General features: G+C 46.5%; 1 protein-coding gene across 2 annotated transcripts in view; it reads left to right on the forward strand.

Moving 5' to 3' along the window:
- The first annotated feature begins 1,882 nt into the window (after window positions 1-1,882).
- IGFBP2 (insulin like growth factor binding protein 2) overlaps window positions 1,883-15,050 on the forward strand; it is an 85,690-nt gene continuing 72,522 nt past the window's right edge. The window contains exon 1 of one of the 2 annotated variants that reach the window (XM_040358197.1): window positions 1,883-3,016. In XM_040358197.1, coding sequence (XP_040214131.1) covers window positions 2,668-3,016 — 349 coding nt within the window. In that variant the 5' untranslated portion in view covers window positions 1,883-2,667. Of the gene's footprint in view, window positions 3,017-8,339; window positions 9,654-15,050 lie in introns of those variants that run through there. The other variant, XM_040358198.1, reaches the window with a different exon arrangement.

Below are 15,050 nucleotides of genomic sequence, written 5' to 3' on the forward strand. Positions count from 1 at the left end.
AACTTAGATAGGCAAGTGCAGTATCACAAAGCACTTGCTCCGTAAGTTGCGGCGGCGTAGCGTAAATGGCCGGCGTAAGCCCGCCTAATTCAAAATGTGGAAGAGGTGGGCGTGTTTTATGAAATGAATTGTGACCCCACGTAAATGACGCGCTTAAACAAACGGCGCATGCGCGCGCATGCTCAGTATCAACATCGAATTTACTCCGTCATTTACGCTGGCTCAGTGCTTTAGTCGACGTGAACGTAACCTACGCCCATCCCCATTCACGTACGACTTACGTAAACAACGTAAAAAGATACGCTTGCCGACGTCCATAGCTTTGCATTGGCTGCGCCTCATAATAGCAGGGTACTTTATGCCGCACGTAAGCCTAACGTAAACGGCGTAGCGGGAGCAAGTACGTTCGTGAATCGGCGTATCTACCTAATTTACATATTCAACGCGTAGATCTACGGAAGCGCCCCTAGCGGCCAGCGTAAATATGCACCCAAGATACGACGGCGTAGGAGACTTACGCCGCTCGTATCTAGGCAACAGTGAGGTGTATCTGATTCTATGAATCAGGCGCAGAGATGCGACGCCTCACATTCGGACTTACGACGGCGTATCAGGAGATACGCCGTCGTAAGTCTTTGTGAATCTGGCCCAACATATAATATATACACTGACACAATAGACCACAACTACATTATATACACTGACACACTAGACACAACATACAATATATACACTGACACAATAGACACAACATACAATATATACACTGACACAATAGACACAACATACAATATATACACTGACACAATAGACACAACATACAATATATACACTGACACAATAGACACAACATATAATATATACACTGACACAACATACAATATATACACTGACACAATAGACACAACATACAATATATACACTGACACAATAGACACAACATAAAATATATACACTGACTGACACAATAGACACAACATATAATATATACACTGACTGACACAATAGACACAACATATAATATATACACTGACACAATAGACACAACATACAATACATACACTGACACAATAGACACAACATATAATATATACACTGACACAATAGACACAAAATACAATATATACACTGACACAATAGACACAACATACAATATATACACTGACACAATAGACACAACATACAATATATACACTGACTGACACAATAGACACAACATACAATATATACACTGACACAATAGATACAATATATACACTGACACAATAGACACAATAGATACAATATATACACTGACACAATAGACACAACATACAATATATACACTGACACAATAGACACAACATATAATATATACACTGACACAATAGACACAACATACAATATATACACTGACACAATAGACACAACATACAATATATACACTGACACAATAGACACAACATACAATATATACACTGACACAATAGACACAACATACAATATATACACTGACACAATAGACACAACATATAATATATACACTGACACAATAGACACAACATACAATATATACACTCACACAATAGACACAACATACAATATATACACTGACACAATAGACACAACATATAATATATACACTGACACAATAGACACAACATATAATATATACACTGACACAATAGACACAACATACAATATATACAGTGACACAATAGACACAACATATAACACATATAATAGGAGAGCGAACAGACTGACTGTAGATTAGTGTTACTTTAGTGGGAAGGCTGGAAGCAGGTCCAGCACATGTGCCTGTATGTATGGATGGGATGGAGGCGAGGGGGCAGACACACACACACACACACACACACATATATAGAGGCAGACTGCGGAGAAGAGACAGGAGAGGGCGGAATGAAGGAGGAGAGAGCAGGGAAGGGCAGGAATAAAACCAGATCTAGGAAAGGTGCAGACAGAGAAGTGAGAGAAAGTGCAGAAGACTGCAAGAGCTCAGACAGGGGCAATCCATCCCTGGGAGAGATCACAGCAGATCCCAAGACCAGGGAGCTAGAGAGATCAGATCCCAGGAAGGGGCAGAGGGGAGGTAGATACCAGAGACAGGTAGAGACAGGGGCAGGAGTAAGATAGGAGTAGCAGATTATTTGAAGGGGGGCAGTAGATCCTTCAGAGAGGGGTAGTAGATCTTTTTGATAAAGGACAGTAGATCCTTCACAGAGGGGCAGTAGATCTTTTTGGTGAGGGACAGAAGATCCTTTAGGGAGGGACAGCAGATCCTTCAGAGAGGGGCAGTAGATCTTTTTGGTGAGGGACAGTAGATCCTTCAGAGAAGAATATTAGACCTTTTGGTGAGGGACAGTAGATCCTTAGGATCCTTAATCCTAGATCCTTAATCCTTCATAGAGGGGCAGCAGATCCTTCAGAGAGGGGCAGTATATCCTTCAGAGAGGCACAGTAGATCCTTCAGAGAGGGGCAGAAGTAGATCCTTCAGAGTGGGGCAGTAGATCTTTTGGTGAAGGAAAGTAGATCCTTTGGAGAGAAGCAATAGATCACTTGAGCAGAGGGTAGAAGAAACCTTTGGCAGGACCAACAAAAAGGGGGTACACCAGATCCCTTGACCAAGGGTGGAAGAAGAATCTCATCCGTGCCAAACCCCCACAAAAATGCAGCTCTCCTGCCACCTGCTGCTCTTTCTGGTCGCCATGTGCGCCCCAATCAACAGCGAGGTCCTTTTCCGCTGCCCACAGTGCACCCCGGAGCGCCTGGCCGCCTGCCCGTCTTCCCGTCCGTCCTGCATGGAACTGGTGAGAGCCCCGGGCTGCGGCTGCTGCTCGGTGTGCGCCCGGCTGGAGGGTGAGACGTGTGGGGTGTACACCGCCCGCTGCTCCTCTGGACTGCGCTGTTACCCCAACCCGGGCTCCGATCTCCCCCTGCAGGCGCTGGTCCAGGGGCAGGGCACGTGTGCCAAGAGGAGAGACGCAGAGTATGGCAGCAGCCAGGAGCGCTGGCCAGGTAGGAAACCTAATTCACCTTTTTATTGTATTTTATTGTTGTTATTATTATTATTATTCAGGATTTATATAGCGCCAACAGTTTGCGCAGCACTTTACAATATAAAGGCAGACGGTACAATTACAATACAGGAGGGTTTGGAGGACCCGGCTCCTTGGGGCTTACTACCAATTGCCACTGTCCAGCTGCTGAGGAACTACAAGTCTCAGCATGTCTTGCCATAATTATCAGGAGCTGTACGGGTGAAGGTTTCCCGCACCTCTCTAACTTTCCAATGACATATTATTGGATATGTTAAGCTGGCCATACACTATACAGTCTTATTGTCCCCATAATACGTTGTTTTGGTCAATTTAACTGAGATTTTATGGGGATTGTATAACCAGATTGTAGTATCGCCACCCACAGGGGCATCGCTAGACTTTGGCACCCAAGCGGTGCCACAACAAGGTCATGTAGAGCCCAGGGAGAACATACCCAATTGCCCCCCCCCAAGATGTATGAGCATTATGTGTCTGCGAAAATCCCCCCCCCAAAAAATTGAGCCCCAATCTGCATGCTCACCCCCTAAGCACATAGCTCAAATCCTTTGTCTCCCTATGTACCCCAGCACAAGTCCCCCCCTAAAAATATATATACATTACTCCTACTTATCATCCCTACTAGCCCAAATCCCCCCTCCCAAAAAAATATTTCCCCTCTATTACTTTTATAGCACACCCCCCCCCCCCAAATCCCCCTTCCTAGCACAAATCCTCTACCCAATCCCCCCTTCCCAACACAAATCCCCCCAAACCACCACTACCCGCACACCTCCCCAAATTTGCCCCCCCTGAACAATTCTTACCCTTTGCCGCCCTCTAATCCCCCCATTACAGCACAAATTACCCTTCTCCAATCTCACATCCTAGCACAAACCCCCCCCCCCCCAATTTTCCATCCTAGCACAATCCCCCCAATCATCCCTACTAGCACAAATCCCCCCTCCCAAATAAATATTTCCTTTCGACCATATTACTTTTTATAGCACAAATCCCCCCCCCTCCTAGCTCATCCCCCATCCCAACACAAATCCCCCAAATCACCACCACCTCCCCAAATTTGCCCCCCCTAGAACAATTCTTACCCTTTGCCGCCCTCAAATTTCCCCTCTAAGCCAGGGTTGTCTTAATGAGAGGGCACACCTGGGCACTGCCCAGGGGCCCCAGCTGCATGGGGGGGGGGCCCCTGCACTTTCCCCAAAGCAGCTGGTCCTTGAGCCCACGCTGCCCCAAAATTGGGGGCCCCCATGATGGCACTGAGAGTGATGGATGCAAAGGGGAGGAAGTCTGCCTCCTACCTACTTAATGTCTGTTTACCTGCACTGTCATCATTGTAGGGGCCCCAGAGCATTACTTTGCCCAGGGGCCCATGATGCTATTAAGGTGGCCCTGCTCTAAGCACAAATTCTCTCCCCAACTTCAAACCCCCCCTCCCCAATACAGCACAAATTACCCTTCTCCAATCTCACATCCTAGCACAAATCCCCCCCCCCCCAATTTCCCATCCTAGCACAATCCCCCCAATCATCCCTACTAGCACAAATCCCCCCTCCCAAATAAATATTTCCTTTCGACCATATTACTTTTTATAGCACAAATCCCCCCCCCCCTCCTAGTTCATCCCCCATCCCAACACAAATCCCCCCTCCTAGCTCATCCCCGTCCCAACACAAATCCCCCCAAATCACCACTCCTAGCACACCTCCCCAAATTTGCTCTCGTAGAACAATTCTTACCCCATGCCACCCCCCAAATTCCCCTACTCAACAAAACCCCCCCACAGTCTTTTTGTAGTGCCCCCCCCCCCCCACCTCACATGATATCACAGTGCCCAGGGCAGCCGTTCCTCCTTCCGGGCTCCTTGTCCCGGAGCTGCACACAATGCACGTGCCTAGGTCTTCGATTGAGTGCCCCGAATCTCCTCTGAGATGTGGAGAGGATACATTGTATGCATTATACAGCTTTGAAACATTGTATATCCGTCTATTATCATAATGTAACATCGCAGGGTTTAGACAAATTCATTTCTTGTTCAGTTAGAGATTCTTAGCCAGATTCACGTAAAGTTACGCCGGTGTATCAGTAGATACGCCGTTGTAACTCCGAATCTGCGCCGTCCTATATTTAAGTGTATTCTCAAACTGAGATACACTTAAATCTAGCTAAGACACGACCGCCTGCGCCGTCGTATCTTAGCTGTCTATTTACGCCGGCCGCTAGGGGCGTGTACGCTGATTTACTCCTAGAATGCGTAAATCAGCAGCAGCCTATTCACAAACGTACGCTTGCCCGTCGCAGTACAGATACGCCGTTTACGTAAGGCGTTTTCAGGCCTAAAGTTATTCCACCAAAAAGATGGCGCAGCCAATGTTAAGTATGGACGTCGGACCCGCCGTCGAATTTCACGTCGTTTGCGTCGTTTGCGTAAGTCGATTCAGAATAGGGCTGGGCGTAGGTTACGTTCACGTCAAAACCAATGAGTCTTTGTGGCGTAATTTGGAGCAATGCACACTGGGATACGTCCACGGAAGGCACATGCGCCGTTCGTTCAAAACGTCAATGACGTCGGGTCACGAATCATTAGCATAAAACACGTCCACCTCTTCACAATTTGACTTAGGCGCTCTTACGCCGGCCCATTTACGCTACGCCGCCGTAACTTAGGACGCAAGTGCTTTGTGAATACAGCACTTGCCTCTCTAACTTACGGTGGCGTAGCGTATATATGAGATACGCTACGCCTGCCTAACGTTAGAATCCAGCTATCTATTAGTCTTGTATTCATCGTGGTTTTTACTCGCCCCTCAACATTTTAATCTGGCGCCCAAAGGGGCCCCTGCTCCATTAGAACCCTAGAAATGCCCCCCTGTCCACCCTGAGGGGCATGCAGAAAGATCTGATCTGAAGGCGGGCATACACAATGTGATCATAGCAACAGATTTCAGAATCCTTGTGATAATTCTGTCGGGGCTCATCGGTGCAAAAAGAACTTTTGGAAACAATCTGTAGATTCGAATTACCAAACCAAAGCATCAGAAACGGCAGGGCTTTTCTTCGGTGGGAACGCAAGGGGGGGGGCGGGGTGCAGTTTCGGCACCTCCGACACTCCAACTCCCGAGCAAGAAATGTTTATTGATGGTGGCTGCTGGGGATCTATTGTTGCTGGGGGATCTACTATTGTAGGGGGTCTATTGTTGTTATTGGGGGTTATAATGTTGCTGAGGTCAGTTGTTGCTGACAGGGATTTACCTATTGGGGGGGGGTCTATTGTTGTTATTGGGGGGTATTAAGTTGCTGGGGGGTCAGTGTTTGCCGAGTGGGATTTACTATTGTGTGTGTGTGTGTGGGGGGGGGGGGTTATATGTTGCTGAGGGTCAGTTAGTGTTGCGGGAGGGGTCTTTTGTTGCTGGCTGCTTGGAGATCTATTGTTTCTGGGGTGGATCTGTTGTTGCTGGGGGACATATTTTTGCAGGGGGTCTAGTGTTGCTGTGGGTATCTTTTGTTGCTGGGGTGGATCTGTTGTTGCTGGGGGGCATATTTTTGCAGAGGGGTCTACTGTTGCTGTGGGGATCTATTGTTGCTGGGTGGATCTGTTGTTGCTTGGTCCTATTTTTGCAGGGGGGGTCTACTGTTGCTATGGGGATCTATTGTTGCTGGGGTGGATCTAGCGTTGCTGGTGGGGGGAGGGTATATTGTTGCAGATGTCTGTTGTTGAGCCCTGGTTCACACTGGGTACGATTTGGAACGATTTGAGATGCGATTTGACATGTCAAATCGCATCTTAAATCGGCGGCAATTGTCGGCAATGGCACTGTCCTAATCAGTGCGACGCCGCATCTGCGATTTCAAAAAGTAGTTCCTGTACTACTTTTTGCGATTTCGGGCCGCGATTTACATTAAATTGCGGCCAAAATCGCGGGCAAAATCGCGGCAAAATCGCAGCCTCGAAATCGCGGTAAAATCACGATTTTGAATTCGCAGCAGTGTGAACCAAGGCTGAAGGAGGGATCTACTGTTGATGGCTGCTGGGAATCTATTTTACTGCTTTTTTTTGCTCTCATGAACAAATCCCATACAATTCACATTTCAGAGGCCAAACCTCATGTGAACGAACCCTAAAAATGCCCAAGTGCCAGTTTTCCTCCGCTGCTTACTTGGCCAGGTTTCATTCTGCCCTACAACCAGTGCCGGGACAAGATCATCCAGTGCCCAGGGCAAAGATGGCAAACCCCCCCCCCCCGTCATTATGTGCGAGATTATAGGGAGGAGGGGGAGAGAGAGCACAGCTCGCACCTCATCCCGCCTCTCTCCTCCTCTCCTTGCTGTTATCAGTGCTGGGCTGACAGAAGTAGTGATGCCACTGTCACTACTCCTGTCAGCCTTAGGCCCCATACACACGATAGAATCCATCCGCTGAAAAATCCCAGCAAATGGGTTTCAGCGGATAGATCCTATGGTGTGTACACTCCAGCGGATCTGTTTCCGCGGATATTTCTCCCCTGGGATGGATTCCAGCAGATAAATATTTGCTGACATGCTAAACAAATCCATCTGCTGGAATCCATCCCAACGTATGGATCCGCTGGTCTGTATAGACTCACCGGATCCATCCGTCCGAAGGGATCCCCCGCATGCGTCGTAATAATTTGACGCATGCGTGGAATTCCTTATATGACAGCGTCGCGCACGTTGCCGCGTCATAATCGCGGCGACGGCGCGACACGTCATCGCCAGAGGATTTCGGCGCGGATTTCAATGCGATGTTGAGTACACTCCATCGCATAGAAATCCTCGAGAGGATTTATCCGTGGAAACGGTCCGCTGGACCGTATCCGCGGATAAATCCTCCCGTGTGTATGGGGCCTTATAGTAAAAGGAACTTGCGGCACCCCCATCAATGTCGCCTATCATTGCTAATAAGTGCCGCATATCAGTGCCTGCCTCCTCATCAGTGCCTTTCAGCGCCACCTACCAGTGCTCATCAGTGCCGCCTATCAGTGACCATCATATTAGTGCCTGCCTCCTCATCAGTGCCCTTCAGTGCCACCTACCAGTGCTCATCAGTGCCGCCTATCAGTGCTCATGAGTGCCGCCTATCAGTGCCCTTCAGTCCTTCAGTGCCACCTATCAGTGCTCATACACATGTGCCTGTATGTATGGATGGGATGGAGGCGAGGGGGCAGACACACACACACACATATATAGAGGCAGACTGCGGAGAAAAGACAGGAGAGGGCGGAATGAAGGAGGAGAGAGCAGGGAAGGGCAGGAATAAAACCAGATCTAGGAAAGGTGCCGACAGAGAAGTGAGAGAAAGTGCAGAAGACTGCAAGAGCTCAGACAGGGGCAATCCATCCCTGGGAGAGATCACAGCAGATCCCAAGACCCGGGAGCTAGAGAGATCAGATCCCAGGAAGGGGCAGAGGGGAGGTAGATACCAGAGACGGGTATAGACAGGGGCAGTAGAAATACAGGAGTAGTAGATTGTTTGAAGGGGGACAGTAGATATTTTTGGCGAGGGACAGTAGATCCCTCAGAGAAGGACAGTAGCTCTTTTGGTGAGGGGCAGTAAATCCTTCAGAGAGGGGCAGTAGATCCTTCAGAGAGGGGCAGATCTTTTGGTGAGGGACAGTAGATCTTTCAGAGAAGGACAGTCGATCTTTTGGTGAGGGACAGTAGATCTTTTGGTGAGGGACAGTAGATCTTTTGGTGAGGGACAGTAGATCTTTAAGAGAAGGACAGTAGATCTTTTGGTGAGGGACAGTAGATCTTTCAGAGACGGACAGTAGATCTTTCAGAGAAGGACAGTAGATCTTTTCTTGAGGGACAGTAGATCTTTTGGTAAAGGGACAGCAGATCCTTCAGGGAGTGACAGTAGACCTTTTGGTGAGGGACAGCAGATTGTTCAGGGAGGGACAGTAGACCTTTTGGTGAGGGACAGTAGATCTTTCAGAGAAGGACAGTAGATCTTTCAGGGGACAGTAGATCTTTTGGTGAGGGACTGTAGATCCTTCAGAGAGGGGCAGTAAATCCTTCAGAGAGGGGCAGTAGATCCTTCAGAGAGGGGCAGTAGATCCTTCGGAGAGGGACAGTAGATCCTTTGGAGAGCAATAATAGATCACTTGAGAAGAGGGTAGAAGAAACCTTTGGCAGGACCAACAAAAACAGGGTACACCAGATCCTTTGACCAAGGGCAGAAGACGCTGCCATCTCATCCGTGCCAACCCCCCCCCCCCCCCCCCCAAAAAATGCAGCTCTCCGGCCACCTGCTGCTCTTTCTGGTCGCCCTGTGCGCCCCAATCAACAGCAAGTACCCTTTCGCTGCCCATGGTGCACCTCGGAGCGCCTGGCCGCCTGCTCGTCCTCCCGTCCGCCTTGCATGGAACTTGTGATATCCCCGGGCTGCGGCTGCTGCTCGGTGTGCGCCCTGCTGGAGGGTGAGACGTGTGGGGTGTACACCGCCCGCTGCTCCTCTGGGATGAGCTGTTACCCCAGCCCGGGCTCCGATCACCCCCTGAAGGCGCTGATCGAGGGGAAGGGCGCGTGTGCCAAGAGGAGAGACGCAGAGTATGGCAGCAGCCAGGAGCGCTGGGCAGGTAGGAAACCTAATTCACCTTTTTATTGTAATTATTATTGTTGTTGTTATTAATATTATTCAGGATTTATATAGCGCCAACAGTTTGCGCAGCACTTTACAATATAAAGGCAGACGGTACAATTACAATACAGGAGGGTTTGGAGAACCCGGCTCCTTGGGGCTTACTACCAATTGCCACTGTCCAGCTGCTGAGGAACTACAAGTCTCAGCATGTCTTGCCATAATTATCAGGAGCTGTACGGGTGAAGGTTTCCCACACCTCTCTAACTTTCCAATGACATATTATTGGATACGGTAAGCTGGCCATACACTATACAGTCTCTTGTACGATTCTTCTTTAGATCTGTCAACAAATGTCATTTGATTGGATAGAAATGAGTTGGACTGTAAAGGTTTGTCCCCCGTATTACATTGTTTTGGTCAATTTAATTGATTGTATGGGGGAATTGTGTAACCAGATTGTAGTATCGCCGCCCACAGGGGCATTGCTAGACTTTGGCACCCAAGCAGTGCCAGAACAAGGTCATGTAGAGCCCAGGAAGAACATACCCAATTGCTCCCCCCAAGATGTATGAAAATGATGTGTCAGCGAAAATCCCCCCCCCCTAAAAGAAAATTGCGCCCCAATCTGCATACTCACCCCCTAAGCATATAGCAGGAATCTTCTGTCTCCCGATGTGTCCCCAGCACAAATCCCCCTCCAAGAAAAAAACCCCTCACATTTCCCTCTCCCCGACTCCAAGTTCCCCCTTACAGCAAAAATTCCCCTCCTCTGCTCCCCCCATCCTAGCACAAATACCCCATACACCCCCACAAATTTCCCCTCCAAGCACAAACCCTCTCCCCGACTCCAAGTTCCCCCTTACAGCAAAAATTCCCCTCCTCTGCTCCCCCCATCCTAGCATAAATACCCCATACACCCCCCCACAAATTTCCCCTCCTAGCACAAATTCCCCCAATCATCCCTACTAGCACAAATTCCCCCTTCTAAAAACAATATTTCCCCTCTATTACTTTTATGGCACAATCCCCCCTCTTAGCACAAGTCTTCTACCCAATCCCCCCTTCCCAACACAAATCCCCCCTAAATCACCACTACTAGCACACCTCCCCAAATTTGACTCCCTAGAACAATTCTTACCCCTTGCCGCCCTCACATTTCCCCTCCATTGTCACTACTCCTGTCAGCCTTATAGTAGAAGGAACTTGCGGCACCCCCATCAATGCTGTCCATCAGTGCCCATCAGTGTCGCCCATTCGTGCCGCCTATCAGTGCTCATCAGTGTTGCCTATCAGTGCCCATCGTTGCAGCATATTAGTGCCACCTAATCGGTGCCCATCAGTGCGGCATATTAGTGCCTCCTCATCAGTGGCCTATCAGTGCTCATCAGTGCCGCATATCAGTGCCACCTATCAGTGCCCATCAGTGTGGCATATTAGTGCCTCCTCATCAGTGGCCTTCAGTGCCACCTATCTGTGCCCATCAGTGTGGCATATTAGTGCCTCCTTATCAGTGGCCTTCAGTGCCACCTATCTGTGCCAATCAGTGCGGAATATTAGTGCCTCCTCATCAGTGGCCTTCAGTACCACCTATCAGTGCTCATCAGTGCCACCTATCAGTGCTCATCATTGTTGCCTATAGTAGAAGGAACTTGAGGCGCCCCAAACCTAACAATGCATGCTACGCCCAGGGCAGCAGTCCCTTCTGCCCACCCCCTGTCCCAGCCCTGCCTACAACACTGATTTGCCCTTTCAGTTTAGGTCACGTTCTTGGGCAAGGATAACAATTACCTGGTCATATAAGGGACTCCAAGTGGGTAGCAATGACTGTAGGGATTTGAAACGTATAAACCCGCAGAGCTTTTCATCCTGTGAAACTGCACATTTGTTACGGTGCAAATGGGAGCAAAAACAAATGTTATTAGGCTATTTTCTCTCCAGATCGAATGTTATTGTTCATACAGAATGAACAAAAAAAAAACACATTATGGCCACTAGGTGGAGCTGATGATCGTGGAGGTCTATGAATACTTTTTTTGCTATGATTGTCAGCGCCATCTAGTGTCCATAACCTGTATTTATCCTTTCACTCTATGAAGAATAACATTTGACCTGGAGAAACTACAGCCTAATAACATTTGTTTTGCTTCAGAATAAATAGATGACAACTTCTTTTTTTTTATTTTTTATAACACAACCCATACTGTATATTGGTGACTGCCGGTTGGATATTTGATCCTTGACCCCCCCCCCCCCCCCCCGCCAAAAAAAAACATTCTGAAGGTCACAGACAGGATGGGCACTTTTAAATACAGACAGGCCCGGATTCAGAGAGCAATTGCGCTTGCGTAACCATAGTTACGCAGCGCAATTGCTTACTTGCGCCGGCGTAACGAATGCTCGTAATTCAGGAACCTCGTTACGCCGACTGCAGCCTAAGATATGCGCGGCATAAGGCTCTTATGCCCGCATATCTTAGGCTGCATTCTTGCGATGGCCGCTAGGTGGCGTTCCCGTTGTGCTCAGCGTATAGTATGCAAATTGCATACTAACGCCGATTCACAACGTTACGCGAGCCCTGCGTACGCAGTTTACGTCGTTTGCGTACGGCGGTTTTCGCGTAAGGCTGCCCCTGCTATTAGCAGGGGCAGCCAATGTTACGTATACCCGTCGTTCCCGCGTCGCGAAATTAAAAATTTACGTAGTTTGCGTAAGTGAATCGTGAATGGCGCTGGACGCCATTCACGTTCACTTTGAAGCAAGTGACGTCCTTGCGACGTCATTTACCGCAATGCACGTCCGGAAAGTTTCCCGACGGAGCATGCGCTCTACGCTCGGCGCGGGAACGCGCCTAATTTAAATGATTCCCGCCCCCTACGGGATCATTTAAATTGCGCGCGCTTACGCCGGGCATTTTGCCAGAGCGCACACGCAATTTACGGAGCTACTGCTCCGTGAATCGCGGGTAGCGCAGAAAATTTGCGGGGGCGCAGGGCAAAAACGTTGCCCTGCGCCTCCGTAAAAAAAGCGCAAAAGGTACCTGAATCTAGCCCACAGTCTTCAAAGTTTTGCCATTCTTTGAGCATCACCACAGTCACATTCCAACACCTCCGAATCGCAGTGATTGGCTGCGCCTTGTCGCATCATTCGTTGTTGCTAAAGCCATAAGATTCTGAAATCTGCATTTAAATTTGCTGGCTGTGCCGAGAGGTGAATAAAAAACGGTCACACCGCCGGTTTCATAATGTGCTTTTTTCACGCTCTATTTGGCTTCTAACCGCGGCACTAATAGCAGAGCGCGTGCTTCCAGCTGGTTTACGATGTAGGCCTTTGCCTAAGGGAGCCGTGCTGGATGGGGGCGGCATGATAATGTTCTTATAATTTGCCACTTCTCCGTGTTTATCTGTCATTAGAATGGAAACAATGTTGCGGAAACAGGATGAGAATTATTGCAACATTTTGTACTTTTTATGTTTGTATTGAATTCTTGGCCAACACCGCCCCCAAGTCACATCACTTTTCTATTTCTTGCAGCCAGGCGGACTGGGTACACCGAGGCGCCAATCACGCCCACGCGTCGTGCAAATGTGCGTTTTCATGTGACATGCACAGAGCAGCTACTTCATTGGACTGGGCTGTCCTACGGGCGACAAACGCGCCAAAAAAGCTCCAGCGCCTTTTTTGCCATTCAGCTTCATGCTTATTTTACTCGTTGCGATTTTTTTGCTGTGCGTCTGCTGGTCACGTTTGGGGTGCTATTGACAATAAATGATGCGCCTTTTTCATGCACGCCAAAGTTCAAACATACATACCTGTGTCTAAATATAAATAGGGCAGCAGGGCCATGGACAGTGTCAGTGAGGCAGAGGTTGGTGTCAGTAGTTTTTTTTTTTATTAAAAAATTTTTTTTTTTTACAATTTTTTTAATTATTATTATTATTATTATTTTTACATTTTTTTATTATTATTATTATTATTATTATTTTTTTTTTTTACATTTTTTTTATTATTATTTTTTAAATGCATTATTATTATTATTATTATTATTATATTTATTTTATTTTATTATTATTATTATTATTATTATTATTAATTATTTATTTTTACATTTCTTCTTCTTCTTCTTCTTCTTCTTCTTCTTCTTCTTCTTCTTCTTCTTCTTCTTCTTCTTCTTCTTATTATTATTATTATTATTATTATTATTATTATTATTTTTAATTATTTATTTTTACATTTTTATTATTATTATTATTATTTTTTACATTTTGTATTATTATTATTATTTTTTAAATGTATTATTATTATTATTATTATTATTATTATTATTATTATTATTATTATTATATTATTATTATTATTATTATTATATTATTATTATTATATTATTATTATTAGAATTATTATTATTATTATTATTATTATTATTTTTATTATTATTAATTATTTATTTTTACATTTTTATTATTATTATTATTATTTTTTACATTTTGTATTATTATTATTATTTTTTAAATGTATTATTATTATTATTATTATTATTATTATTATTATATTATTATTATATTATTATTATATTATTATTATTATTAGAATTATTATTATTATTATTATTATTTATTTTTTTTACAAATTTTTTTCTGAGCCCCATTGGGGGGGGCTTTGGTGAAATACCAGGAGTCTAAACAGGTCCATGATGTCTCACTTTGGAGAAAAAGAAAGGGACTGAGGACAGAGATTCTCCAGTCCCTTTTCCTTGCAGCCAAGCAGCAGGGGAAATCTGCGCACCACAGGGTGATTAGGGTGTGCCCAGGCACATCTGGCACACCCTGTGCGCACGCTGTTGCACGTTGTTCACATCTCGCGATTTGGGATTGCGGGCAGCTGCGATTCTGCCCATGTTCCCAAATTGTTGGCAGAGTGCGCGGCGTACTCTGAATAACGGTACCACAAAGGGCAATGCGATTCTGCCGCGCTCATTGTGGTAAAATTAGGGTTTTAAAACCATGCTAAGCTTAAAAAGGAGCGTGCGCTTTGCGGGTGAGAAGCGCACTCATGGCGTGAATGGGTATGACGGTTCCTTGTCTAGCAAGAAAGCCCAGCACTAGGTACACTATACAGGAGCATGTGTGTGTCCTTCTTCTGAGGTATAAATCATAGTCCTACTAATTAGGTCTGTATCTAATAAAAACAATACAATAGAGGTGTATGTCTGGCCTCCAAATCTTTCAGCTAAGGCTGCATTCACATCTATGCGGACGAAATCGCGGCATTTTGTCGCCGCAAATCGCTGTAAAAATAGTGGCGTTTTGTACCGCGATTTGCGGCGACAAAACACCGGTATTGTCCGCCTAGATGTGCCCCAAGATGACCCCCTCTATGGAGATGATTCCCATCT

Source organism: Rana temporaria, chromosome 6, assembly GCF_905171775.1.
Source record: "Rana temporaria chromosome 6, aRanTem1.1, whole genome shotgun sequence".
Taxonomy (NCBI): Eukaryota; Metazoa; Chordata; class Amphibia; order Anura; family Ranidae; genus Rana; species Rana temporaria.